Below are 26,929 nucleotides of genomic sequence, written 5' to 3'. Positions count from 1 at the left end.
CCCTATTTCATTTCAGAAATTATGTGGTGCATGTTTAATTTTTGAACGAGGAGTGAGTAACGTGGGTTAATGAGGAAAGGGTGAGTGGCAAGGTATATGCAAGTGAGTGATTGGTGATGGGAGTATATGTGTTAGTGGTGCACGAATCCCCAAACCTTCGTACAACTGTACCAGTAAGTGCACTGGGTCGTCCAAGTAATACCTGAGCGAGTCAGGATCGATCCCACGAGGATTGTTGGCTTGAAACAATCTATGGTTATCCTGCAGGTCTTAGTCAGGCAGATGAAAGAGTAGGAGATGTTGGTATGTTATTTTTAATTACATAAAAGTAAAGGGAATAAATAAACAGGGTAATTAGAACTCAGAAGTCGTGTAAACTGTGAAAAGAGGGATATGAATGAAGTAAAGGATTGGAGTTGCTTAGTCTTTTCTGAATTAATTCTGATAGTACTGTTTCCTTTACTTGTGAGTGATTTCTTCAATGGCAGACTATATGTGATTGACACTAGTTTGAGCAGCTGCCAATACTCCTCCAGATCTGAACCACAGGTTTAGTGCGGATCCATTCTGATTGAGGGTGAAGCTCGTACAGTTCATTCTCCTTAATGATCCTACTCAAAACGTCACAGACAAGGTCGGATCTTCCGGATCAGAGAATACTGCATCTATGGATTCTAGCCTCTACCACAGAGACCCCAATCTCTCCGAAAATTGGCTGAACTGATGTCTCGAGAAGTCCCCAACGAAGTCGTGGATTAGCCATCTGAAAGACGTATATTCAAGCTGGTGGTTCATCATTGTCCAATGAAAGACGCACTCTGAACCCATGTAGAATGTGATAACCTTATGCCAGTTTAACGCATTCATAGTGATGAAGAACGACTATACATCTTAGAATTAATCAAACACAGATCGAAGAGAAACAGTAATACTTTTATTAATTCATAGGTCAGCAGGGCTCCTCCCCTCAACCTAGGAGGTTTAGAAACTCATACTGAAAGTAAAATACAATGGTGAAAACGAAAATAGGGCTGAATGGTTGTAAAAAATGTTCGAATAACATGAATTAAATCCCTTAAATACTAAATTAATGGCTAGTAAGGGTAAAACAGTCTATTTAGTGCTAAAATCCACTTCTAAGGCCCACTTGGTGAGTGTTTGGGCTGAGTTTTAATGAGATCCACATGCTCTAAGGCTCCTTGGGTATGGAATGCCAGCTAGGGGGTCCTCTCTGGGCCTTTGGATGCTGGGCTCTACTCTTTGGGCGCTGGACGCTTGGAAGGGGCAGGAAGCTGGCGTTGGACGCCAGTTTTGGGCCTTCTAATCCGAAGCAAAGTATGAACTATTATATATTGATGGAAAGCTCTGGAAGTCAGCTTTCCATAACCGTTGGGAGCGCTCTATTTGGACTTCTGTAACTCTAGAAAAGCTATTCCAAATGCAGGCAAGTCAGATCTAGACATCATCTGTAGTACTTTCTTTGTCTCTGAATCAGACTTCTGCTCCAACTCCTCAATTTCAGCCAGAAACTACCTAAAATTGCCCAAAACACAAAAATTCATAGTAGAATCTAAAAATGTGATTTTAACACTAAAACCTATAAAAACTCAATAAAAACTAAACAAAAACTACTAAAAACTATATGAAAATATGAAGATCAAACAAGAAGACTGGCCAAGAACAACTTGAAGATCATGAAGAATGCAATGCATGAAATTTTCGAAAATAATTTTTTTAGAAAATTAAAAATATGCAATTGACACCAAACTTAAAACTTGACTCTAGACTCAAACAAGAAACATCAAATTATTTTTGGTTTTTATGATTTTATTAATCTTTTTTTTATTTTTTCGAAATTTAATTAGGAAAAACGAAAAAGAAGAAATATTTTTTTTGTATTTTTTTAAAATAAGAAATGAAAGCTTAAAATTAAAATAAAATTACCTAATCTGAGCAACAAGATGAACCGTCAGTTGTCCAAACTCGAACAATCCCCGACAACGGCGCCAAAAACTTGGTGCGCAGAAATCGTGACGATTCCATTCCTTGGTAACGGCGCTGAAAACTTTATACGCACGTTCATAATCTTAATTCTTTGTCACAACTTCACACAACTGACCAGCAAGTGCACTGGGTCGTCCAAGTAATAAACCTTACGTGAGTAAGGGTCGATCCCACGGAGATTGTCGGCTTGAAGCAAGCTATGGTCACCATGTAAATCTCAGTCAGGCGGATTCAAATGTATTAAGAGATTATAGTGTACTATAAGATAATTAAAATAGGATAGAGATACTTATATAATTCATTGGTGAGAATTTCAGATAAGAGTATAGAGATGCTTTCGTTCCTCTGAACCTCTGCTTTCTTGCTGTCTTCATCCAACCATTCCTACTCCTTTCCATGGCAAGCTGTATGTAGGGCATCACCGTTGTCAATGGCTACATCCCATCCTCTCTATGAAAATGGTCCAATGCGCTGTCACTGCATGACTAATCATCTGTCGGTTCTCGATCATACTGGAATAGGATTTACTATCCTTTTGCATCTGTCACTACGCCCAGCACTCGCGAGTTTGAAGCTCGTCACAGCCATCCATTCCCAGAACCTACTCGGAATACCATAGACAAGGTTTAGACTTTCCGGATCTCAGGAATGGCCATCCATGGGTTCTAACTTATACCACGAAGATTCTAATATCTCGGACTCGGTCCTCTGTATTAGATATCTAAGAGATACTCATTCTAGCTTGTTTGCATGTAGAACGAAAGTGTTTGTCAGGCACGCGTTCATAGGTGAGAATGATGATGAGCGTCACATAATCATCACATTCATCATGTTCTTGGGTGCGAATGGATATCTTAGAGAAGGAATAAGCTTGAATTGAATAGAAAAACAGTAGTACTTTGTATTAATTCATGAGGAATAGCAGAGCTCCACACCTTAATCTATGGTGTGTAGAAACTCTACCGTTTGAAAATACATAAGTGATGATGGTCCAGGCATGGCCGAATGGCCATCCCCCATGAAATTCTAAGATAGCATAAAACTGATCAAAGATTTCTTTTACAAAGATAGTAAAAAGTCCTATTTATACTAAACTAGTTACTAGGGTTTACAGAAATGAGTAAATGATGCAGAAATCCACTTTTGGGGCCCACTTGGTGTGTGCTTGGGCTGAGCATTGAGCTTTACATGTGTAGAGGTCTTTCTTGGAGTTGAACGCCAGTTTGTAACCTGTTTCTGGCGTTTAACTCCACTTTGCAACCTGTTTCTGGCGTTTGACTCCAGAATGCAGCATGGGACTGGCGTTCAACGCCAGTTTACGTCATCTATCCTTAATCAAAGTATGGACTATTATATATTGCTGAAAATCCCTGGATGTCTACTTTCCAACGCAATTAAGAGCGCGCCATTTGGAGTTCTGTAGCTCCAGAAAATCCACTTTGAGTGCAGGGAGGTCAGAATCCAACAGCATCTGCAGTCCTTCTTCAACCTCTGAATCTGATTTTTGCTCAAGTCCCTCAATTTCAGCCAGAAAATACCTGAAATCACAGAAAAACACACAAACTCATAGTAAAGTCCAGAAATGTGAATTTTAATTAAAAACTAATAAAAATATACTAAAAACTAACTAAATTATACTGAAAACTATGTAAAAACAATGCCAAAAAGCGTATAAATTATCCGCTCATCACAACACCAAACTTAAATTGTTGCTTGTCCCCAAGCAACTGAAAATCAAATAGGATAAAAAGAAGAGAATATACTATGAATTCTAAAATATCAATGAAACTTAGCTCCAATCAGATGAGCGGGACTTGTAGCTTTTTGCCTCTTGAATAGTTTTGGCATCTCACTTTATCCATTGAAGTTCAGAATGATTGGCATCTATAGGAACTCAGAGTTCAGATAGTGTTATTGATTCTCCTAGTTCAGTATGTTGATTCTTGAACACAGCTACTTTATGAGTCTTGGTCGTGGCCCTAAGCACTTTGTTTTCCAGTATTACCACCAGATACATAAATGCCACAGACACATAACTGGGTGAACCTTTTCAGATTGTGACTCAGCTTTGCTAAAGTCCCCAATTAGAGGTGTCTAGGGTTCTTAAGCACACTCTGTTTTTGCTTTGGACCTTGACTTTAACCTCTCAGTCTCAAGTTTTCACTTGACACCTTCACGCCACAAGCACATGGTTAGGGACAGCTTGGTTTAGCTGTTTAGGCCAGGATTTTATTCCTTTAGGCCCTCCTATCCACTGATGCTCAAAGCCTTGGATCCTTTTTATTACCCTTGCCTTTTGGTTTTAAGGGCTATTGGCTTTTTGCTCTTGCCTTTTGGTTTAAAGAGCTTTTGGCTTTTTCTTCTTGCTTTTTCTTTTTCTTTTTCTCTTTTTTCGCCATTTTTTTTCGCATATTTTTTTTTGTAAGCTTTTGTATTCACTGCTTTTTCTTGCTTCAAGAATCATTTTTATGATTTTTCATATTATCAAATAACATGTCTCCTTTTCATCATTCTTTCAAGAGCCAACATATTTAACATTCATAAACAACAACTTCAAAAGACATATGCACTGTTCAAGCATTCATTCAGAAAATAAAAAGTATTGTCACCACATCAAAATAATTAAACCAGTTTCAAGGATGAATTCGAAACCATGTACTTCTTGTTCTTTTGTAATTAAAACAGTTTTCATTTAAGAAAGGTGATGGATTCATATTCATAACTTTAAGGCATAGACACTTAGACACTACTAATCATATAGTAAAGACACCAACATAAATAAAACATAAAGCTCAAAAATCGAAAACAGTAAAATAAATAGACAAGGAGATTAAGGAATGAGTCCACCTTAGTGAGGGTGACGTCTTCCTCTTCTTGAAGAACCAATGGTGTTCTTGAGCTCCTCTATGTCTCTTCCTTGTCTTTCTTGCTCCTCCCTCATAGCTCTTTGATCTTCTCTAATTTCCTGGAGGATGATGGAGTGCTCTTGGTGCTCCACCCTTAGTTGTCCCATGTTGGAACTTAATTCTCCTAGGAAAGTGTTGATTTGTTCCCAATAATTTTGTGGAGGAAAGTGCATCCCCTGAGGCATCTCAGGGATTTCATGGTGAGGAATTTCCTCATGCTCATGTTGAGGTCGATGATCTCTTATTTGCTCCATCCTTTTCTTAGTGATGGGCTTGTCCTCTTCAATGAGGATGTCTCCCTCTATGTCAATTCCAGCCGAATTGCAGAGGTGGCAAATGAGGTGAGGAAAGGCTAACCTTGCCTAAGTGGAGGACTTGTCAGCCACCTTGTAGAGTTCTTGAGGTATAATCTCATGAACTTCCACCTCCTCTACAATCATGATACTATGGATCATAATGGCTCGGTCTATAGTAACTTCAGACCAGTTACTAGTAGGAATGATTGAGCGTTGAATGAACTCTAGCCATCCCCTAGCCACTGGTTTGAGGTCATGTCTTCTTAATTGAACCGGCTTGCCTCTTGAGTCAATTTTCCATTGAGCTCCTTCCTCACATATGTCTATGAGGACTTGGTCCAACCTTTGATCAAAGTTGACCCTTCTTGTGTAGGGGCATGCATTTTCTTCCATCATTGGTAAGTTGAACGCCAGCCTTACATTTTCCGGACTGAAATCTAAGTATTTTCCCCGAACCATAGTAAGCCAATGCTTTGGATTTGGGTTCACACTTTGATCATGGTTCCTTGTGATCCATGCATTTGCATAGAACTCTTGAACCATTAGGATCCCGACTTGTTGAATGGGATTGGTGAGAACTTCCCAACCTCTTCTTTGGATTTCAAGTCGGATCTCCGGATACTCATTCTTTTTGAGCTTGAAAGGAACCTCAGGGACCACTTTCTTCTTGGCCACAACTTCATAGAAGTGGTCTTGATGGACCTTTGAGATGAATCTCTCCATCTCCCATAGCTTAGAGGTGGAAGCAATTGCCTTCCCTTTCCTCTTTCTAGAGGTTTCTCTGGCCTTAGGTGCCATAAATGGTTATGGAAAAATAAAAAGCAATGCTTTTACCACACCAAACTTAAAATATTTGCTCGTCCCCGAGCAAAAGAAGAAAGAAAGAAGTAGAAGAAGAAAAGAAATGGAGGAGAGGGAGAGTGAGGTGTTTCGGCCAAGGTGAGAAGTTAGGGTTGTGTTGTGTGAAAATGAAGAAGGAATGATGGGTTTATATAGGAGGGGGAGAGGTTTAGGGTTTGGCCATTTAGGGTTGGGTTTAGGAGGGAAAATATTTTGAATTTGAAGGTAGGTGGGGTTTATGGGGAAGAGAAGATGGATGTGAGTGGTGAGGGGGTGATGGGAAAGAGTGATTGAAGTGATTGGTGAAGGACATTTGGGGAAGAGAGTTGTGAAAAGGTGTGATGAGGAGAGAATAGGGTTAGGTGGGGATCCTGTGGGGTCTACAAATCCTGAGGAGATCCTATGGGGCCCACAGATCAAGTGGGGCCAAGGACTTAACATCCCTGCCTTAATTAGGAGTGTAAAACGCCCTTATTGTGTAATTCTGGCATTTAACGCCAGACTGCTGCCTGTTTCTGGCGTTAAACGCCACTTCCATGCTCTGTTCTGGCGTTTAACGCCAAGTAGATGCTTGTTTCTGGCGTTAAACGCCAGCTTGGTGCTTGTTTCTGGCATTAAATGCCAGACAGATGCTTGTTTCTGGCGTTTAAACGCCAGACTGTTCTCCTCCAGGGTGTGCTGTTTTTCATGCTATTTTTCACTCTGTTTTTGATTTTTTTAGTAGTTTTTGTGACTTCACATGATCATCAACCTAAAGAAAACATAAAATAACAATAGAAAATAAATAATATAATTAGATAACATTAGATTGCCTCCCAACAAGCGCTTCTTTAATGTCAATAGCTTGACAGTGAGCTCTCATGGAGCCTCACAGATGTTCAGAGCATTGTTGGAACCTTTCAACACCAAACTTAGAGTTTGAATGTGGGGGTTCAACACCAAACTTAGAGTTTGGTTGTGGCCTCCCAACACCAAACTTAGAGTTTGACTGTGGGGGCTCTGGTTGACTCTGCAGTGAGAGAAGTTTTTCATGCTTCCTCTCCATGGTTACAGAAGGAGATCCTTGAGTTTGAAACACAAGGTTGTCCTCATTCAGTTGAAGGATCAATTCTCCTCTGTCCACATCAATCACAGCTCTTGCTGTGGCTAGGAAGGGTCTTCCAAGGATGATGGATTCATCCTCATCCTTCCTAGTGTCTAGGATTATGAAATCAGCAGGGATGTAAAGGCCTTCAACCTTTACTAGCATGTCCTCTACTTGTCCATAAGCCTGCTTTCTTGAGTTGTCTGCCATCTCTAATGAGATTCTGGCAGCTTGCACCTCAAAGATTCCCAGTTTTTCCAGTACAGAGAGTGGCATGAGGTTTATCCCTGACCCAAGGTCACATAGAGCCTTCTCAAAGGTCATGGTGCCTATGGTACAAGGTATTAAGAACTTTCTAGGATCCTGTTTCTTCTGAGGCAATCTCAGTTGATCCAGATCACTTAGTTCATTGATGAGCAAGGGAGGTTCATCTTCCCAAGTCTCATTACCAAATAATTTGGCATTCAGCTTCATGATTGCACCAAGATACTTGGCAACTTGCTCTTCAGTAACATCTTCATTCTCTTCAGAAGAAGAATACTCATCAGAGCTCATGAATGGCATAAGGAGGTTCAATGGAATCTCTATGGTCTCTAGATGAGCCTCAGATTCCTTTGGTTCCTCAGAGGAAAACTCCTTGTTGATCACTGGACGTCCCAGGAGGTCTTCCTCACTGGGATTCACGTCCTCTCCCTCCCTTGTAGGTTCGGCCATGATGGTTAAATCAATGGCCTTGCACTTTCTTTTTGGATTCTCTTCTGTATTGCTTGGGAGAGTACTGGGAGGGATTTTAGTGACCCTTTTACTCAGCTGGCCCACTTGTGCCTCCAAATTCCTAATGGAGGACCATGTTTCATTCATGAAACTTACAGTGGCCTTAGATAGATCAGAGACTATATTTGCTAAGCTAGATGGGTTATGCTCAGAACTCTCTATCTGTTGCTGAGTAGATGATGGAAAAGGCTTGCTATTGCTAAACCTGTTTCTTCCACCATTATTAAAGCCTTGTTAAGGCTTTTGTTGATCCTTCCAGGAGAAATTTGGATGATTCCTCTATGAGGGATTATAGGTATTTCCATAGGGTTCACCCATATAATTCACCTCTGCTATTGCAGGGTTCTCAGGATCATAAGCTTCTTCTTCAGAAGATGCCTCTTTAGTGCTGTTGGATGATTCCTTTAATCCATTCAGACTCTGAGAGATCATATTGACTTGCTGAGTCAATATTTTATTCTGAGCCAATATGGCATTCAGAGTATCAATTTCAAGAACTCCCTTCCTCATAGGCGTCCCAGTATTCACAGGATTCCTTTCAGAAGTGTACATGAACTGGTTATTTGCAACCATGTCAATGAGCTCTTGAGCTTCTGCAGGCGTTTTCTTTAGGTGAATGGATCCACCTGCAGAATAGTCCAGTGACATCTTTGATAGCTCAGACAGACCATCATAGAATACATCTAGGATGGTCCATTCTGAAAGCATGTCAGAAGGACACTTTTTGGTAAGTTCCTTGTATCTCTCCCAAGCTTCATAGAGGGATTCACCTTCCTTTTGTCTGAAGGTCTGAACATCCACTCTAAGCTTGCTAAGCTTTTGAGGAGGAAAGAACTTGGCTAAGAAAGTCGTGACCAGCTTATCCCAAGAGTTCAGGCTATCTTTAGGTTGAGAGTCCAACCATACTCTACCTCTGTCTCTTACAGCAAATGGGAAAAGCATAAGCCTGTAGACCTCGGGATCAACCCCATTGGTCTTAACAGTGTCACAGATCTGCAAGAATTCAGTTAAAAACTGAAAGGGATCTTCAGATGGAAGTCCATGAAACTTGCAATTCTGTTGCATCAGAGAAACTAATTGAGGCTTAAGCTCAAAATTGTTTACTCCAATGGCAGGGATTGAGATGCTTCTTCCATGTAAATTGGAATTAGGTGCAGTAAAGTCACTAAGCATCTTCCTTGCATTGTTATTATTTTCGGCCATGTTTTCTTCTTTTTCAAAAATTTCTGTCAGATTTTCTCCAGAGAGTTGTGCTTTGGCTTCCCTTAGCTTCCTCTTCAGAGTCCTTTCAGGTTCAGGATCAGCTTCAACAAGAATGTTCTTATCCTTGTTCCTGCTCATATGAAAAAGAAGAAAACAGAAAAGAAAATATGGAATCCTCTATGTCACAGTATAGAGATTTCTGTATGTGAGTATAAGAATAGAAGAATAGAAGAAGAGAAATTCGAACACCAAGAGGAAGAGAGGGTTCGAATTTTGAGATGAAGAGAAGTGTTAGTAAATAAATAAATAATTAGAAGGAGATGAGAGAGAGGGAATTTCGAAAATTAATTAAATTAAAAATAAAATTTAAAGTTAAATTTTGAAAATTAAAATTGAAATCAAATTAAATTAAAAATTAAAACAATTAGTTAATAAAAAAAAAGAAATTTGAAAAAGGGGGAAGGGATTTTCGAAAATTAGAGAGAGAATTAGTTAGGTAGTTTTGAAAAAGATATGATTGAAACAAAAAGATAGGATTGATTAAAAAAAATTTGAAAATCAATTTTAAAAAGGTAAGAAGTTAGAAAGGAAGTTAGAAAAGATTTTGAAATTGATTTTGAAAAAGATGTGATTGAAACTTAATTTGAAAAAGATTTGAAAAAGAAATTTAAAAAGATTTGATTTTGAAAATTAAAGTTGATTACTTGACTAACAAGAAACTAAAAAGATATGATTCTAGAGTTTAAAGATTGAACCTTTCTTACTAGGCAAGTAACAAACTTAATATTTTTGAATCAATCACATTAATTGTTAGCATTGATTTGAAATTATGAAACAAAATAAGAAAAGATTTTTGAAAATCAGTTTGGAATTTTCGAAAATTATGAAAGAAAAATGAAAAAGATTTGATTTTTGAAAAAGATTTGAAAAAGATAAGATTTTTAAATTGAAAATTTGATTTGACTCATAAGAAATAACTAAATTTTAAAAATTTTTGACTAAATCAAATCAAATTTTCGAAAATTATGAGTGAAATAAGAGAAAGATATTTTTTTATTTTTGAATTTTCAATGAAGAAAGAGAAAAACAACCCAAAGACTCAATGCATAAAAATTTTGGATCAAAATATATGATGCATGCAAGAACACTATGAATGTCAAGGTGAACACCAAGAACACTTTGAATGTCAAGATGAACACCAAGAACTTATTTTTGAAAAATTTTCAAGAAAAGAAAACATGCAAGACACCAAACTTAAAAATTTTTATTCTTTAGACATTAACAAATTGAAAATGCATATGAAAAATAAGAAAAGACACAAAACAAGAAAATATGAAGATCAAACAAGAAGACTGGCCAAGAACAACTTGAAGATCATGAAGAATGCAATGCATGAAATTTTCGAAAATAATTTTTTTTAGAAAATTAAAAAGATGCAATTGACACCAAACTTAAAACTTGACTCTAGACTCAAACAAGAAACATCAAATTATTTTTGGTTTTTATGATTTTATTAATCTTTTTTTTATATTTTTTTCGAAATTTAATTAGGAAAAACGAAAAAGAAGAAATATTTTTTTTTTGTATTTTTTGAAAATAAGAAATGAAAGCTTAAAATTAAAATAAAATTACCTAATCTGAGCAACAAGATGAACCGTCAGTTGTCCAAACTCGAACAATCCCCGACAACGGCGCCAAAAACGTGGTGCGCAGAAATCGTGACGGTTCCATTCCTTGGTAACGGCGCTGAAAACTTTATACGCACGTTCATAATCTTAATTCTTTGTCACAACTTCGCACAACTGACCAGCAAGTGCACTGGGTCGTCCAAGTAATAAACCTTACGTGAGTAAGGGTCGATCCCACGGAGATTGTCGGCTTGAAACAAGCTATGGTCACCTTGTAAATCTCAGTCAGGCGGATTCAAATGTATTAAGAGATTATAGTGTACTAAAAGATAATTAAAATAGGATAGAGATACTTATGTAATTCATTGGTGAGAATTTCAAATAAGAGTATAGAGATGCTTTTGTTCCTCTGAACCTCTGCTTTCCTGCTGTCTTCATCCAACCATTCCTACTCCTTTCCATGGCAAGCTGTATGTAGAGCATCACCGTTGTCAATGGCTACATCCCATCCTCTCTGTGAAAATGGTCCAATGCGCTGTCACTGCATGGTTAATCATCTGTCGGTTCTCGATCATACTGGAATAGGATTTACTATCCTTTTGCATCTGTCACTACGTCCAGCACTCGCGAGTTTGAAGCTCGTCACAGCCATCCCTTCCCAGATCCTACTCGGAATACCACAGACAAGGTTTAGACTTTTCGGATCTCAGGAATGGCCATCCATGGGTTCTAACTTATACCACGAAGATTCTAATATCTCGGACTCGGTCCTCTGTATTAGATATCTAAGAGATACTCATTCTAGCTTGTTTGCATGTAGAACAGAAGTGTTTGTCAGGCACGCGTTCATAAGTGAGAATGATGATGAGCGTCACATAATCATTGCATTCATCATTTTCTTGGGTGCGAATGGATATCTTAGAGAAGGAATAAGCTTGAATTGAATAGAAAAACAGTAGTACTTTGTATTAATTCATGAGGAATAGCAGAGCTCCACACCTTAATCTATGGTGTGTAAAAACTCTACCGTTTGAAAATACATAAGTGATGATGGTCCAGGTATGGCCGAATGGCCAGCCCCCATGAAAGTCTAAGATAGCATAAAACTTATCAAAGATCTCTTTTACAAAGATAGTAAAAAGTTCTATTTATACTAAACTAGTTACTAGGGTTTATAGAAATGAGTAAATGATGCAGAAATCCACTTCCGGGGCCCACTTGGTGTGTGTTTAGGCTGAACATTGAGCTTTACACGTGTAGAGGTCTTTCTTGGAGTTGAACGCCAGTTTGTAACCTGTTTCTGGTGTTTAACTCCACTTTGCAACCTGTTTCTGGCGTTTCACTCCAGAATGCAGCATGGGACTGGCGTTCAATGCCAGTTTACGTCGTCTATCTTTAATCAAAGTATGGACTATTATATATTTCTGGAAAGTCCTGGATGTCTACTTTCCAACGCAATTGAGAGCGCACCATTGGGAGTTCTGTAGCTCCAGAAAATTCACTTTGAGTGCAGGGAGGTCAGAATCCAACAGCATCTGCCGTCCTTCTTCAACCTCTGAATCTGATTTTTGCTCAAGTCCCTCAATTTCAGCCAGAAAATACCTGAAATCACAGAAAAACACACAAACTCATAGTAAAGTCCGGAAATGTGAATTTTAATTAAAAACTAATAAAAATATACTAAAAACTAACTAAATTATACTGAAAACTATGTAAAAACAATGCCAAAAAGCGTATAAATTATCCGCTCATCACCTACCTCCTTTGTGGATAGTGTACATCTAGCATCAAACTTACCTTTGGTTTTAGGAGGGATTGAGTTAGTTCTATCCAAGGGAGAAGGCTTGGATGTTGAATCCTTTATGCAAGTGCCTCCCTTGTGAGGGGGTAATGGAGGGCCAAGGACCTTGAATACCATCTAGTCCTTATGCAAGGTAATCCTTGTTCCCTTTTGGATTCCCAGCTTCTCCATTACTATACTTGACCCTAGGTCACACAGAGCCTTCTCAAAGGTCATGGTGCCTATGGTGCAAGGAATTAGAAAGCATCTAGAGTTTGGAAACTTCTGAGGTAGGTCTTGCTGAACCAAAGCATTGAGGTCTTTGGAAAGCAATTGAGGTTCTTCCTCCAAAGGCTTTGTACCAAATAGTTTGGCATTCAACTTCATGAGAGCTCCTAGGTGCCGAGCAACTTGCTCTTTCCTAGTGTCTTCATCCTCACTTGAGGATGAGTAGTCATCAGAACCCATACACTGCAGAAGTGCATTAAAAGAAACCTCAATGGTCTTTACGGTTTCCTTTGGTTCTGAGATAGAGGGTTATTGAGTGGGCTTTAAGCTCTCAAGGGGTGTGCTCTAACTGGCGTTCAACGCCAGCTCTGTCAGCTTATTGGGTATTGAATGCCCTTGCTGTCCACCCTGACTGGCATTCAACACTAGTCCCTCTAGCATTTTGGGTGTTGGATGCCTAGCAGGGGTGTCCTTGCTAGCGTTCAACGCTAGCTTCCCTGAGTTTATGGGCGTTGAACGCCCAGTGAGGGCTTCCTCACTGGCGTTCAGCGCCAGGCTTGCTGCTATCATGGGCGTTGAACGCTCAGTAAGGGCTTTCTCACTGGCGTTCAATGCCTTCACAGTCTCTCCAGACTCGGCCTCTGCCTCAGTGGAAGGTATTAGATTTAAACTTAAGCCAAGATCATACAGGGCTTTGTCAAAAATGATCTTTCCAGTAATTCATAGAATCTGGAAGCTCCATGGATCTGGCATCTTCCTTGGCAGCTCAGGCTGAATTAGGATACTGTACTTCTTAGTAAGTATCTCTATTTCATTTCTCCTTAGGTCCTTCTTTTTAAATACCTCTGTAAAGGAGATATTAACTTGCAGTTCCTTAAGGGCTGCTGGGGAATGAGCTAACTGCTCATCTGCTAGTTCTTTCTGCACGCCAAGGAAATGTGGCTCTTGAGGTTCTTTCATCTCTGCAAGAGGGAGCTTTGTGATCATCACAGACTCCTCTTGTACGCCCAGAGAGGAATCAACTTGAGGTTCCTTCTCTTCTGTAGGGGGGTCTCAATGGTAGTCTCAGGATCCTCTTAGTCCTTGCTTGCCTTAAGTCCCTCAGTAGCATGCTCCTGAGGTTTGGCCTCCCTGGTGAAGACTACTGTCTCACCTTCTTTTAAGGTTTTCATGTCTAGAACTCTGTCCTAACTGGGGTCTTCTCACAGGAGTATAAGTGTTGGTTATTGGCAGCTATCTCAATAAGCTCATCTGCCTCTTCATGTGTCTCTATTAGGTCTAGAGAACCACCTACAAAGTTATCTATTGTCTCTCTGGCCATCTCAGAGATAGCTTCATAGAAGATGATCGTCTTGCCCCATCCAGACAACACATGGAGGGGGCAATTCCTGAACATGAACTTGTACCTCTCCTAAGCATCACGGAGAGACTCACTCTCCTTCTGTCTAAAGGTTTAGATATCTGTCACTAGCTTTGCTTGTCTCTGTGAGGGAGAGAACTTGTTTAGGAAATTGTTAATAACCTGATCCCAAGTATTCATACTTCCCCTGGGTGTAAAATTCCACTAATCCTTTGCTCGATCTTTCAGAGAAAATGGGAATAGTTTTAGCTTGTGGAGTTCAGGGTCCACTCCATTGGGGTCTGTAGTGTCACAGAACTGCAGGAAGTCACTGATTAATTTACTGGGGTCTTCCTGTGTATGTCCGTGAAATTTGAACTTCTGCAACACTAATGTAATATGTTGTAGGTTGATTTCAAAGCTTCTTGCTCCGATAGGAGGTACATTGATATTTTCTCCATAGAAATCAGGGTTGAAGCCGCCAATCACCTTTCTTGCCTTTCTTCCAGGTTCGGCCATGTCTCCCTTTTCTTGTTCAAAGTTTTCTGAAAGGTCTCTTCTGGAGTGTTGTGCTTTAGCTTGTTGTAAATGCCTCCTCAGAGTCTTTCCAGGTTCAAGATCAGGAGTCAAAAGGGGTTCTTTATCCCTGTTTCTAGTCATAAACAAGAAGACAAGAAAAAGAAAGAAAAGAAAGAGACTTCCAATAGGCAAGAAGCTCCTCCTTAAAGTCAGAAGTAGATAAAGAAGAAGAAAATAAAAAATAAAAATAAATAAAATAAGTAGAAAAAAATACCTTGAAAACAATAAATAAGAGTGAATAAAGAAAGAAAATCACAAGAGAGCTTTCTATGCCAATTGGTAAGAAGCTCCAAGTGAGATGTGAAGAAGAAAGGAAAGCAAATAAAGAAGTTGAGTTAGAGATAGAGAAGGAAGTAGAGTTGAATGAATAGAGATGAGAAGAGAAGAGGTATAAATAGAAAAAGTAAATAAGAATTAAAATATTTGTATTTTATATTTAATTAATTAATTAATTTTTTCAAAAATTAAGTTAAGTTAGTTTAAAAAGATTTGAATTTTAATTGTTAAATTTTTGAAAATAGAGGAGGGAAGAGAAGAAGAGATTTTCAAAAATTAAGAAGAGAAGAGAGTTAGTTAGGTGGTTTTGACAAAGAAGAGAGAGAAGAAGGGAGATATTTTTGAAATTTTGAGAGGGAAAATTTAGTTAGGAGGTTTTAAAAAATAAGAGAGAGAAGATAAGATATTAATTAAGAAAGATTTTTAATTTTTAAAAATAGAAGATAAAATAAGAAAAGATTTTGAAATCAAAATTTGAAATTAGAAAAAGATAAGATTTTGAAATTTGATTTTGAAAATGATATGATTTAAAAATTAGAAGTTAGAAAAGATAAGATAAGAAACGAAAAGATAAGATTAGAAAATTGATTTTGAAAAAGATTTAATTTTTTTAAAAAATTTGAAATTTGAAAAAGATAAGATGATATTTTTGAATTTTGAAAAAGATATGATATGATTTTGAAAAAGATAAGATTTTTGAAAAAGATATGACTTTTTAAATTTTGAAAAATTTGATTTTTGAAAACTTGACAACTAAGATATGATAAGATAAAATTTTAAAATTGAAATCTGAATTTTAATGAAAAAAATTCGAAAATTAAGTTGAAAATAGTTAGAAAAGATATTTTTTATTTTTGAATTTATGATGAAAGAGAAAAACACAAAAAAGATACTATGACTTAAAATTTTTAGATCTAGTGCACCCAAATTTTTGAAAATTTGGAGGGAAACGCAAGGGAACACCAAACTTAAAAATTTTAAGATCAAGTCACACACAAGACTCAAGAACACTTTAAAGACTCACAAGAACACCAAGAACAAAATTTAAAGACTCAAAGAACACAACAATACAACAACAACACTAAACTTAAAATTTTTAGAAAACCAAGACAAAATTTTCAAAAAACACAAGAAAAATAAAAAGAAAACACCAAACTTAAAGACTTGACACAAGAATTAAACAAAGAAACTATTTTTGAAAATTTTTAGAAAGAAAGATTCAAAGAGAATGTAAGACTCAACAAGAACATTAACACTGTGACTCAAAGAAAACAATTCAGAGGATGCCAAAAATAAACTATATGAAAAAGGTTTTTGAAAGAGTTTAAAAATTTTTGGAATTGAAGAGCATGAACATGCAGGATTCAAACCAAGAACAAGAATCAGACAAAGAAAATAAAAATATTTTTGAAAAAGATTTTTCAAATTTTCGAAAATTTCAAAGAGAAGAATAAAAGTAAAAAAAACAAGAAGCTAACAAAATTAAAGAAAAATCCTGATCTAGGGAGCAAGACAATCTGGCAGTTTGTCCAAACTCAACAATTCCAGACAACGGTGCCAAAAATTTGGTGCACGAATCTCCACACCTTCGTACAACTATACCAGCAAGTGCACTGGGTCGTCCAAGTAATACGTGAGCGAGTCAGGGTCGATCCCACGAGGATTGTTGGCTTGAAGCAATCTATGGTTATCCTGTAGGTCTTAGTCAGGCAGATGAAAGAGTAGGAGATGTTGGTATGTTATTTTTAATTACATAAAAGTACAGGGAATAAATAAACAGGGTAATTCGAACTCAGAAGTCCTGTAAACTGTTAAAAGAGGGATAAGAATGAAGTGAAGGATTGGAGTTGCTTAGTCTTTCTGAATTAATTCCGGTAGTACTGTTTCCTTTACTTGTGAGTAATTTCTTGAATGGCAGGCTGTATGTGATTGACACTAGTTTGAGCAGCTGCCAATACTCCTCCAGATCTGAACCCCAGGTTTAGTACGGATCCATTCTGATTGAGGGTGAAGCTCGTACAATTTATTCTCCTTAATGATCCTACTCAAAATGCCACAGACAAGGTCGGATCTTCTGTATCAGAGAATGCTGCATCTATAGATTCTAGTCTCTACCACAGAGACCCTAATCTCCCCGGAAATTGGCTGAACTGATGTCTCGAGAAATCCCCAACGAAGTCGTGGAATAGCCGTCTGAGAGACGTATATTCAAGCTGGTGGTTCATCATTGTCCGATGAAAGACGCACTCTGAACCCATGTAGAATGTGATAACCTTAGTCCAGTTCAACGCATTCATAGTGATGAAGAACGAATATACATCTTAGAATTAATCAAACACAAATCGAAGAGAAACAGTAATACTTTTATTAATTCATAGGACTCAACAATGTTCCTCCCCTCAACCTAGGAGGTTTAGAAACTCATACTGAAAGTAAAATACAATGGTGAAAACAAAAATAGGGCTGAATGGTTGTAAAAGATGTTTGAATAACATGAATTAAATCCCTTAAATACTAAATTAATGACTAGTAAGGGTAAAACAGTCTATTTAGTGCTAAAATCTACTTCTGAGGCCCACCTGGTGAGTGTTTGGGCTGAGCTTTAATGAGATCCACGTGCTATGAGATTCCTTGGGCATGGAATGCCAGCTAGGAGGTCCTCTCTGGGCCTTTGGATGCTGGGCTTTGCTCTTTGGGCGCTGGACGCCTGGAAGAAGGCAGAAAGCTGGCGTTGGACGCCAGTTTTGGGCCTTCTAATCCGAAGTAAAGTATAAATTATTATATATTGTTGGAAAGCTCTGGAAGTCAGCTTTCCATAGCCATTGGGAGCGCTCCATTTGGACTTCTATAGCTCTAGAAAATCTCTTCTGAATGCAGGCAGGTCAGATCTAGACAGCATCTGCAGTGCTTTCTCTGTCTCTGAATCAGACTTCTGCTCTAACTTCTCAATTTCAGCCAGAAAATACATGAAATTGTCCAAAACACAAAAACTCATAGTAGAATAAAAAAATGTAATTTTAACACTAAAACCTATAAAAACTCAATAAAAACTAAACAAAAACTACTAAAAACTATATGAAAGTGTTGCCAAAAAGCGTATAAAATATCTGCTCATCAGTTAGATAATAACATATATAAATTAAGAAACATAGGACTAGGGTTATAGTAAAATATACACGAGTAATATAAGAATTTTACAAAATATTCGAGATAAAAGAGTTACTTAGGATTTAAATATAATATTGTAAAATTACTTTAGAAACGTGTGTAATTTCATTTATCAACATACTAATGAATTCAAATAATTATTTTTAATTTAAATTATAAAATAAATATGCTGATCACATTTTATAGGGTACAGTTTAAACTGAAAATATCAATTACCTAAATTGAATTGTATAACCTCTCATTATTTTGTCGTCACGAGAACTTCAATATCAATTATACAAAATAACCAATTACAATAAAAATTGTATAAAAATATTAATTGACTTAATCTCAAAGTATTCATAAAGTCAATTTAATTATCTTTAATAAATTAGTTTCTAAGAATAAAGAGCTCAAATTAGTAAATCATAACTTATTCATAATAGAAATTATTTAAATTATTCATAATAGAAATTACTTAAATTAAATCGTGTAATTATTCCATTACCAAATTCTAATTCCTATTATGCAAAATATTCAAATAAAATTACGTAAGAATCTTAATTGATTTAAAATCAACTTAATACTTTCAATAAAATAGTTTCTAAAAATATAAAGTTCAAACTTAATAAGATAAACCATAATTTATTAATATTTAAATTTTAAAAAATACAGGATGTTACAAAGTCTCCCTAATTTCAGCTAATTTTCATACACAAATCTTCGTGTTATATTAAGAGCTATGTAATAAGTAGCCTAAACAAATTACCATATATAATTGTTGACAGCAAATTCTCTTTTAAGTCCAAACAAAGTTTCCATTTCATATATACATATCCCACACATATTTGTTCCTTTTGTGAAGATGATCTGGACCACGGAACACTACACATTGAGTTCATCTAAAGAAACTTCAAACTACATAACGAACCTAGAACAATATGGCATATAATAACACTACTTTTGATGCACCAATTTCGACTTAAATTATTACATCAATGGCCAATAACATCTTCACTCCATCTTCCACTTCCCAGAACCTTTCCTAAATATTTTTTTGCTTGAACCTTGCCCTTCTGGGCTACCCACCCCAACAATGGCTGAATTTCCGACAACCGCAGGTCCAGTAGGTTTGGTCGGAGTTGCATTGCCAGTTTTGCAAAAGCTCTCAGTTGTAGAGTCTTGGGTTAATTGACGAATATGCTTTTTATTTAGAAAATACCTTACCAAAAATGTTCACTAAATTTAACAATTTTGAATGTCTTGAATAATACTAACCTTCGATAGAGACACATTGCCTAAAACATTCCTTTCAGAGTAAGTCTCAAGATTGCAACTTCCACCTAAAAGAGTGGATACACTCTGCTCCCCTCTTGAAAAGAGTCATCATCCAAAAGATTGCAGGCAACATCCAAAGAAACTAGTCATTGACAAATAAATTGAGTAAAATGATGATAGCATACCCCATTGTCAATAGACAAAGATTGCATCCCATAGAGGTCTATTAAAGACTCATCATCCCTAAGCTTAACAACGTTGTAGGCTTGATCAACAGATCTAATATTTCTGGAGGTCACAGATAGCTTAAATAAAAACTTATTTTCAATGATGGCGTTAAGAGCCTTCGCATAGCAACTGCCCTGATTTGTTTCCTCTAAATCAAGAATACTAACTTAAGTCGATGAGAAAATTTTCATGACCACAGCAGGATACACACTTATATTATCCATTCCAAACACTTACACTGGCTTCTTTTATTTTACTTGTTGTTTTTCCAACTATAGCCTTCGCTTTTGAGTTCCACAGTATGACCTTAATACAGCCAGTTCCATCGGTTAGGATCAAATTGAGGCGATATCTGTAAATGTTCCGTATGAAACAAAAAAGGAAAGCATGTTAGGATAATGTTCTTTAAAAAGAATAAGAAAACCAATAAACGATGAAGCATGCCACCCACATATTTGAAAGCACCATTAAACTCCACTTTCTTACAATGTTCACACCAATATTTGTCCTTGCTCGATTGCACTTTCCTAGGACAGGTGTTGCACAAAACATAGAACCAGTCCTTAAGACCCACCTCTGAGGAACTATCACACCAACTACTTAGCAAGAAGTTTCCTAATAAATAAAATTATCACACAATTATTAAATCCATGAAACTAAGAGAAAGCCAAAACGGATAAGACCAATGTGGGACTAACTTGCTCCAGGTTTAGGACCTCTTCTTTGGTCTTTACTGAAATGGTACCCCATGATATCTCATCACTAACAGATGGTTGCGATTGACTGTCAAAAACATTAATTTTTTGTGAGGCTAGATCCACTTGCAACATTAAACTTGATAACAAAAAAGAATTCAAAACATCTTGTTACTTATAACGATAATCCTATGATAACATGCCCACTTGGAAGGGAAACGACTGTACACTTTGACATAACCGTATGCCACCTTATCATACCTATTTTGGAAACTAACAACCTCAGAAAAATTAGCATTGCAATATAGTCGAGAAAGATCAAAGCTACTCTAGATGTTAACATCATTCAAGTACAAATTTGGTTTGAAAAGCTAGGCCACCAGGACCACTGGCTCGCAATCTGCCCTAGCTAGAAATGCAATATCTTTATCAACAAAATTTTCAAACAATGTACACTTCATCTTATTTCGCGTAAACAAATACACAACATAACCTGAATAAGCACAAACACTAGCCACTGGACCATTTACTAAGTATAACACAACCAAGTTCATTATTTCATTAAAAAAAGTGTCAAATATACGAACTCTAAATCCTCCAAATAAACCACCATCCGTTTAGTCTTTTGCCTGGTTTTGGTTACCAAGTCTTTGGATTCTTCTTTCACTACCACATGACCGATGCATTCTAATAAAAGATAGAAGAATAAGAGAACTTTAGAAAACAAATACAGGAACAATTTGCATAAATGTTACTTCTGTCGACACTTACCAATTAGATAATTTTGATTCAGCATAGCTATTGCTTCTATATCTTGGTACTTTGCAAATCGGAATGGAGTGAATGGAAATGTTCATGGGAAAGGATAGAAACAGATGTCTTCACATAGAAACTTAATTTATACTTGTGAGGTTTTGTGTTGACTGACTTGCCATATCCCTGCACGATGAAATTCCTCATTGGGTACACTTGAGGCTCGCAAAGAATGCTCGTAAAGATGGTTATGTTGTTTCGTGGTACCACTTGATCAGCTCCCTAGGTTGCACCATTCGCAACATTAGCCATGGCAACGCTTTGGATCTTTTTTAAAAAAAAAAATTGTCTCTTAACTCTGCACATTAGGTTCTCACGAACTGCTATAAATAGAAGAGCAAAAAAACTAATTTTGAATTACATCAATAGAGCGCAAAATTTAGAAATTTCGAAAATGTTATAATAAAAAGTTAATTGAAGTTCATCACATGGTTTAGTCGTTTTGGTGATCCTTGGACCTCCCCCTCAACCAATCAGAACATAGGATAGCAAGTTTATGCATAAGTTTGGAGAGTGTTTAGCATTGAGATTGTCAAAAGTATAGGCAAAGCAAAAACTTTTATCCATCGGTCATAGAAATGCAACATCCCGATACCATTAGAAGGATAACAACATGAATAGGGACACACATCAATGACTAAAACAATGATTTTGAGAGCCACATCACTACAAGATTTTTGTTTATTTTTGACAGTTTTTTTTTTTTTTTTGTGGAGGTTTATAATCCCACCAAATAGTTTGTGGGAGTTTCTAAAACTCCTAAAATTTGAGGTGCCACGAGGTCTTTTGCGGGAGTTTTTAAAAACCTCCACAATCTATTCAGTGGCGGGTTTTGTGTGTTTAATGGAGGTTTTATATTGGACATTTGTGACGATTTTAATTACTTTTGTGGCAGTTTAAAACCTCCACAAATTAATTTTTTAATTTAACAAAAATTAACTATTTTTTAAGATTTTCAAACCTCCACAAACTCTGTAATTATTTATTTATTTTTTATTTTAAATTATTTATTAATCTCAACTCATTTATATATTCTCAAATTAAAGATTTATTTTTTAATATCAAAATTTAAAAACTAAATCTTTTATAACACAATTCCTCAATATAAGACATAACTCTATAGATAAAAAATTCTCAATGTCAATAGTTCCAAATATAATTGCATATGGTAATATTCTACGTAACTATTACTGTTTTTTTTAAATAAAATAAAACAACAACTTCAATATTTCAATATCATATAATTACATAAAAGTCTCAAAATAAAAATATGAATGCAATCCGGAAGACCTTTAGGGGTTATTTTATATTCATGAACTGAAGCAGAGAATGCTTCTGGTGAACCTTGGAATAACTCATACATGTATGAGTAGCAAGTATCAATGAGTCTTATTATATTTTTAATTACAGAGGGGGTGCTAAACTCTCATTTATCAAAATAAAATTCTAAACCAATAGCATCTAAGCAATTAATTGCATAGAAGCAGCACATTGAACACCTCATACTGGAGCTCAAAGCACAAAGTAGTAGAAGGAATAACAATTATTAAAGGAAGCCATTCATAGTATACCTTATGAAAATGGAAAGTAACGCCCTCAATGGAAACATTAATATCACTAGGCAGTTCACCATTGCAAAACCTACCAAAACCACACAGGAAAAAAAGCACCAATCAAACATTATTTTCTTTCTATACACACAAATGCATACAGCACACAAAAAAAGCTCAACAACAACAACAAATCAAAGCCCATAGCTCATTCAAACCGATCGTGTATAATAAATTATGGAAGCATAATAATGAATCGAAATTAAGATTGAAAAGGAGCATTAAAAAGGGTAATAGTGAAAACAATACCTCTGGTAACAATTCGAACTTCAATACAAAGCTTTACCTCTGCTATTATTATTACTGGTTGTCTTTCTATATGAAATATGCTCTAATAAATAAATACTATTAATTAATAACATTATCAACCTTTGGTAAAATGTCAAGCACATAATAAATAAAAAGCTTAAAATATTATTTTTGGTAAAATTTTGTACAAATTTTCATCCAAACATATCTCTTATCAAGTTAGTAGCTACATTATCTTCAATAGCATTGTTGTCTAATAAATTGGTAGTTAATTGGATGTACTCATTATTGGGGTCAAGTTCTTGCTCTTGAGACAGCTCATTTTCGTACACTACATCTTCATTTCCTTGACCCATATTATATGTATCCCTTGGTTTGATATACACAGCAATACTCCACCCTTTATTTACCGTATCATCAACATAATATACCATTTGTGCTTGAGATGCTTCAATATAAGGTTCATGTTCCTCACGCTCACCCGTGTGAATTAATCTATCAAAATTGATATAATTGAAATTCTAATGGTCTTTTTTATAGCCTATGTCACTAGTTGTGTCAGCTCATTTGCATTTAAAAAGAAAAACAGCAAATCGTCCATGGTAGTTAAGTTTAATTATATCTTCTAACTTGCCATAATATGGAAAATTTGCTTGTCTTATATTTCTATCAGCAATACTTGCAATGTAGGGTGTGTTAGAGACTAAGAATACTCCACTATTTTGTGTCTTAAGACCAAATTCTCTAGTCAAAGTTTAAAATCTATACCCATTGATGTCATAAACAGAAAAACCCCTTGTGTTCATCATTGGGCCTCGTGCAAGAAACTTTATATCAGTTGACATTTCGTATGAATTATATGGATTCACACTCTATGAAGTAAAACAAAAAGTATCAGTCAAGATTATTTAGTTGACTAATATACAATGTATACTTTATAAAGTATGAATTTTTACTTACCAATGCTTGAAACCAATTAACAAAGTCTTTATTAACTTTCTTTTCTATCTCTGCAAGTGAGGATCTTCTTCCCTTTGAAGTTCTCCTAATATGGTCTCTAAAGGCGTTGATATATGGTTTCACACCTTCGTGATTGAAAATTACATAACGATGAGCCTGCAACTTCTCTATTTTAGTTAAATTGAAGTTTGAATAACCTCCATGTGGAGTACCTAATTTGGGAAAGACTGAAAATATTTCATAAGGGGGATCATAACAAAGACGACTAGGCCCATTAAATCTAGTCTCCATGTCATCAATATACCGAGAATAAAAAGTAGGAGACCCTTCAACTAAATAAACCTCAGCAACAGAACCTTTTGGATGTGCTTTATTTCGTACAAAAGACTTTAAGTGTCCCAATTTTTTACATGGATGAATTGTCTACAATTTCATCAAATGATTTTTACTTTAAAAAGAGAAAGCATTATTGTACCTTTCGACGGGGTATATGTATCGATAATGCACTAGCCTCCCAAATTTTGCTTTCTCAACAAGATGGACTGTTAGATGCACCTTAACAGTGAAGAATATTGGAGAAAATAACATTTTCAAATGGCAAAATATAAGATTCAAAATTTTTGAAAATTGAATAACTAGTTATTTATGAGTTAAAATATTATATTGAGATGTAATTTTTAAAAAAATTATTTTTAACAAAAATAATTAAATAGAATTTTATGATTATTGAAGTTTAATTTAATTATTACTTATTCTATTAAATCTGAATTATTTATCAAAAAAATAATAATTTGATAAGACAAAAATTATATTATTATTATTATTATTATTATACCTTTGCCGAAGCCTTAAGGAAATTAAAACAAAGGAAGCCAAACGTGGCATATATATTCATGTATATCCATACGATAATGACACCTAAATGCTTTACTACCACAAATTTTCATTCATTCTTATTAGTGTTAAATGTTTCATTTTCTTCATTCATACCACCGAATTAACTTGGAAAAAAAAAATAAGAAAAGAAATACCGTGAGAGAGAAGAGAATGGAACCATGGAACCGTGACTTTTCAGCTTCGATTTTTTGCGATCCGTATCTCTAATAAAAAAAATTTTAAATTGGTAAAAGTGTTCATATCTTCTTTTTCTACACGTTGGTGTTACTTTTGTTCGGTAGAAGTTGATGGTGACGTAGCTCTCCTTCCCCTTGAGTTCGACCAACTGGAGTTCTAAGATGCACAGACGATTTCTGACGTTTTCCTCTTCAGCAGCTCGGTTAGAAAGCTTTTCCGGGGCTTTGATGCGTGAGCATCTCTTCTATCTTTTCCTAGTGAATTTACATTTGAATTGTTAAGTTTAATCAAGATTTAAATATATTTTAGCCACTATGAATACTACTTTGAGTTGCGTGCAATTCTGTTTATTTCAGGTAGCATTTTGAACGAATTAATTGACAGAGTTTGCGTGAAGAAACGAAGCCACATCAGACTAAGGAGGTGAAGCCAAACTTGGAATTCTCCAAATTTGGCGCCAGACACTCATTCTCTAAGAATTGCTTACTGATGAGTTGAAGCCAAACTTGAGAAACCTCAAGTTTGGCGCCAACTAAAGAAACTTGGAGGAGTGCACACGGGCTTGCTGAAGCCAAACTTGAGAAACCTCAAGTTTGGTGCCAAGGATGAAGAATGGAAAAATTGCAGACTGGCTTGCTGAAGCCAAACTTGAGGATACTCAAATTTGGCGCCAGCAAAGAGACTTGAAAGAATACTTCACATATGACTTGAAGCCAAACTTGAGGATACTCAAGTTTGGCGCCAGCCAAAGGGAACCAAAAGGATTGCTTTCGGTTGGGTTGAAGCCATACTTAAGTTTGGCGCCAACCCTTTTAAACATTGTGGTCCCATTTGTCAAATTCAAGCTGCACGAAGGATTTAGTTAATTTTAATTTTAATTTATTTTATTTTTTAATAGAAAAATATGTTATTTAGTTTTAGGAAATATATTTCACATTAATTAGAATTAGATATAAAAGGGAAAAAATCAGCCCTTCGGGCTCTTCTCTCTTACCTCATTATGCAATTTACAGTTTTCAGAATCCTAGTTTTCTCTCTGAACCATTAGCAACTAAACCTCCACTGTTAAGGTTAGGAGCTCTATCTATTGTATAGATTGATACTATTATTTTTCTATTTTAATTCATGTACTGATTTCTATTTCAAGAATTGTTTTCATTCTTTATCTTATGAATTTGGGTGGAACGGAAGTATGACCCTTGTTCTAATTGAGTTCTTGTATAACTTGGAAAAGCTCTTTACTTGAACAACATCTTGAAAATAATTTCTCCTAAATTTCTAATAATCTGGACTTAACGGGATACGTGACATGTAATCCTCTTATATTTGGGTAATTAGGATTTCTGTGGCATATAAACTAGAATTGAACTTCACCCTCTAATTGGAATTAAGTGACCAAGGAATTGGCGGTTGATGAAGGTTAGAGGAGGCTAAAAAGGTCTAAGAAATTAGGATTTAGTCACATATAGTTTGCCATGAATTGAATCTTGCATGATTAAAATAGTTACTAAGAAAAGTCAATCCGAAAGTTAGATATCTCTGAAATCTTAACTGTTTTCTCCATATATATTTCACCTCAATTTACTGCATGTTTTCTGATTTTCTGAATTTACTGTTTGATGCAATTGAACTCTCAACACTCTTTTCTGTTTGTCTAACTAAGTAAATCACTTAACCATTGTTGCTTAGTCCATCAATCCTCGTGGGATCGACCCTCACTCACCTGAGGTATAACTTGGTATGACCCGTTGCACTTACTGGTTAGTTTGTGGATTGTAAGTTCCGCACCAAGTTTTTAGCGTTGTTACTGGGGATTGACTGTGATTGACAACTACTGGTTGTTTGATTTCTTAGATTAGGCGTCTTAGCTTTAATTTCATTTAATTTTGCACTTTAATTTTCGAAACTTTTAGGTACTATTTTTCCTTAATTTTTGAA

At 35.9% G+C, this 26,929-nt stretch overlaps 1 protein-coding gene, 1 long non-coding RNA gene and 1 other non-coding gene across 3 annotated transcripts; 1 reads left to right on the top strand and 2 right to left on the bottom strand.

Annotated features, from left to right (window-relative positions):
* Nucleotides 1-8,606: 8,606 nt before the first annotated feature.
* Nucleotides 8,607-8,714, top strand: LOC148574863 (small nucleolar RNA R71). Its single transcript, XR_015906604.1, has one exon. It is a non-coding gene; the product is annotated as a small nucleolar RNA R71 (small nucleolar RNA).
* A 10,025-nt stretch (nucleotides 8,715-18,739) lies between these two features.
* On the bottom strand, nucleotides 18,740-21,491 carry LOC110268898 (uncharacterized). Its single transcript, XR_015905288.1, has 4 exons — nucleotides 21,057-21,491; nucleotides 20,289-20,373; nucleotides 20,042-20,205; nucleotides 18,740-19,942 (listed from the first exon to the last, which is right to left on the bottom strand). It is a non-coding gene; the product is annotated as an uncharacterized LOC110268898 (long non-coding RNA).
* A 1,660-nt stretch (nucleotides 21,492-23,151) lies between these two features.
* Nucleotides 23,152-24,505, bottom strand: LOC148574862 (uncharacterized). Its single transcript, XM_088505973.1, is given in 3 exon segments — nucleotides 23,152-23,452; nucleotides 23,726-23,829; nucleotides 23,918-24,505. Coding segments are annotated over 3 exon segments (993 nt in total).
* Between the last annotated feature and the right edge of the window lie 2,424 nt (nucleotides 24,506-26,929).

The sequence above is a fragment of the Arachis ipaensis genome, chromosome B2 (assembly GCF_059453495.1).
Source record: "Arachis ipaensis isolate K30076 ecotype BB chromosome B2, ASM5945349v1, whole genome shotgun sequence".
NCBI classification, from domain to species: domain Eukaryota; kingdom Viridiplantae; phylum Streptophyta; class Magnoliopsida; order Fabales; family Fabaceae; genus Arachis; species Arachis ipaensis.
This window is presented reverse-complemented; position numbering and strand designations above follow the sequence as displayed.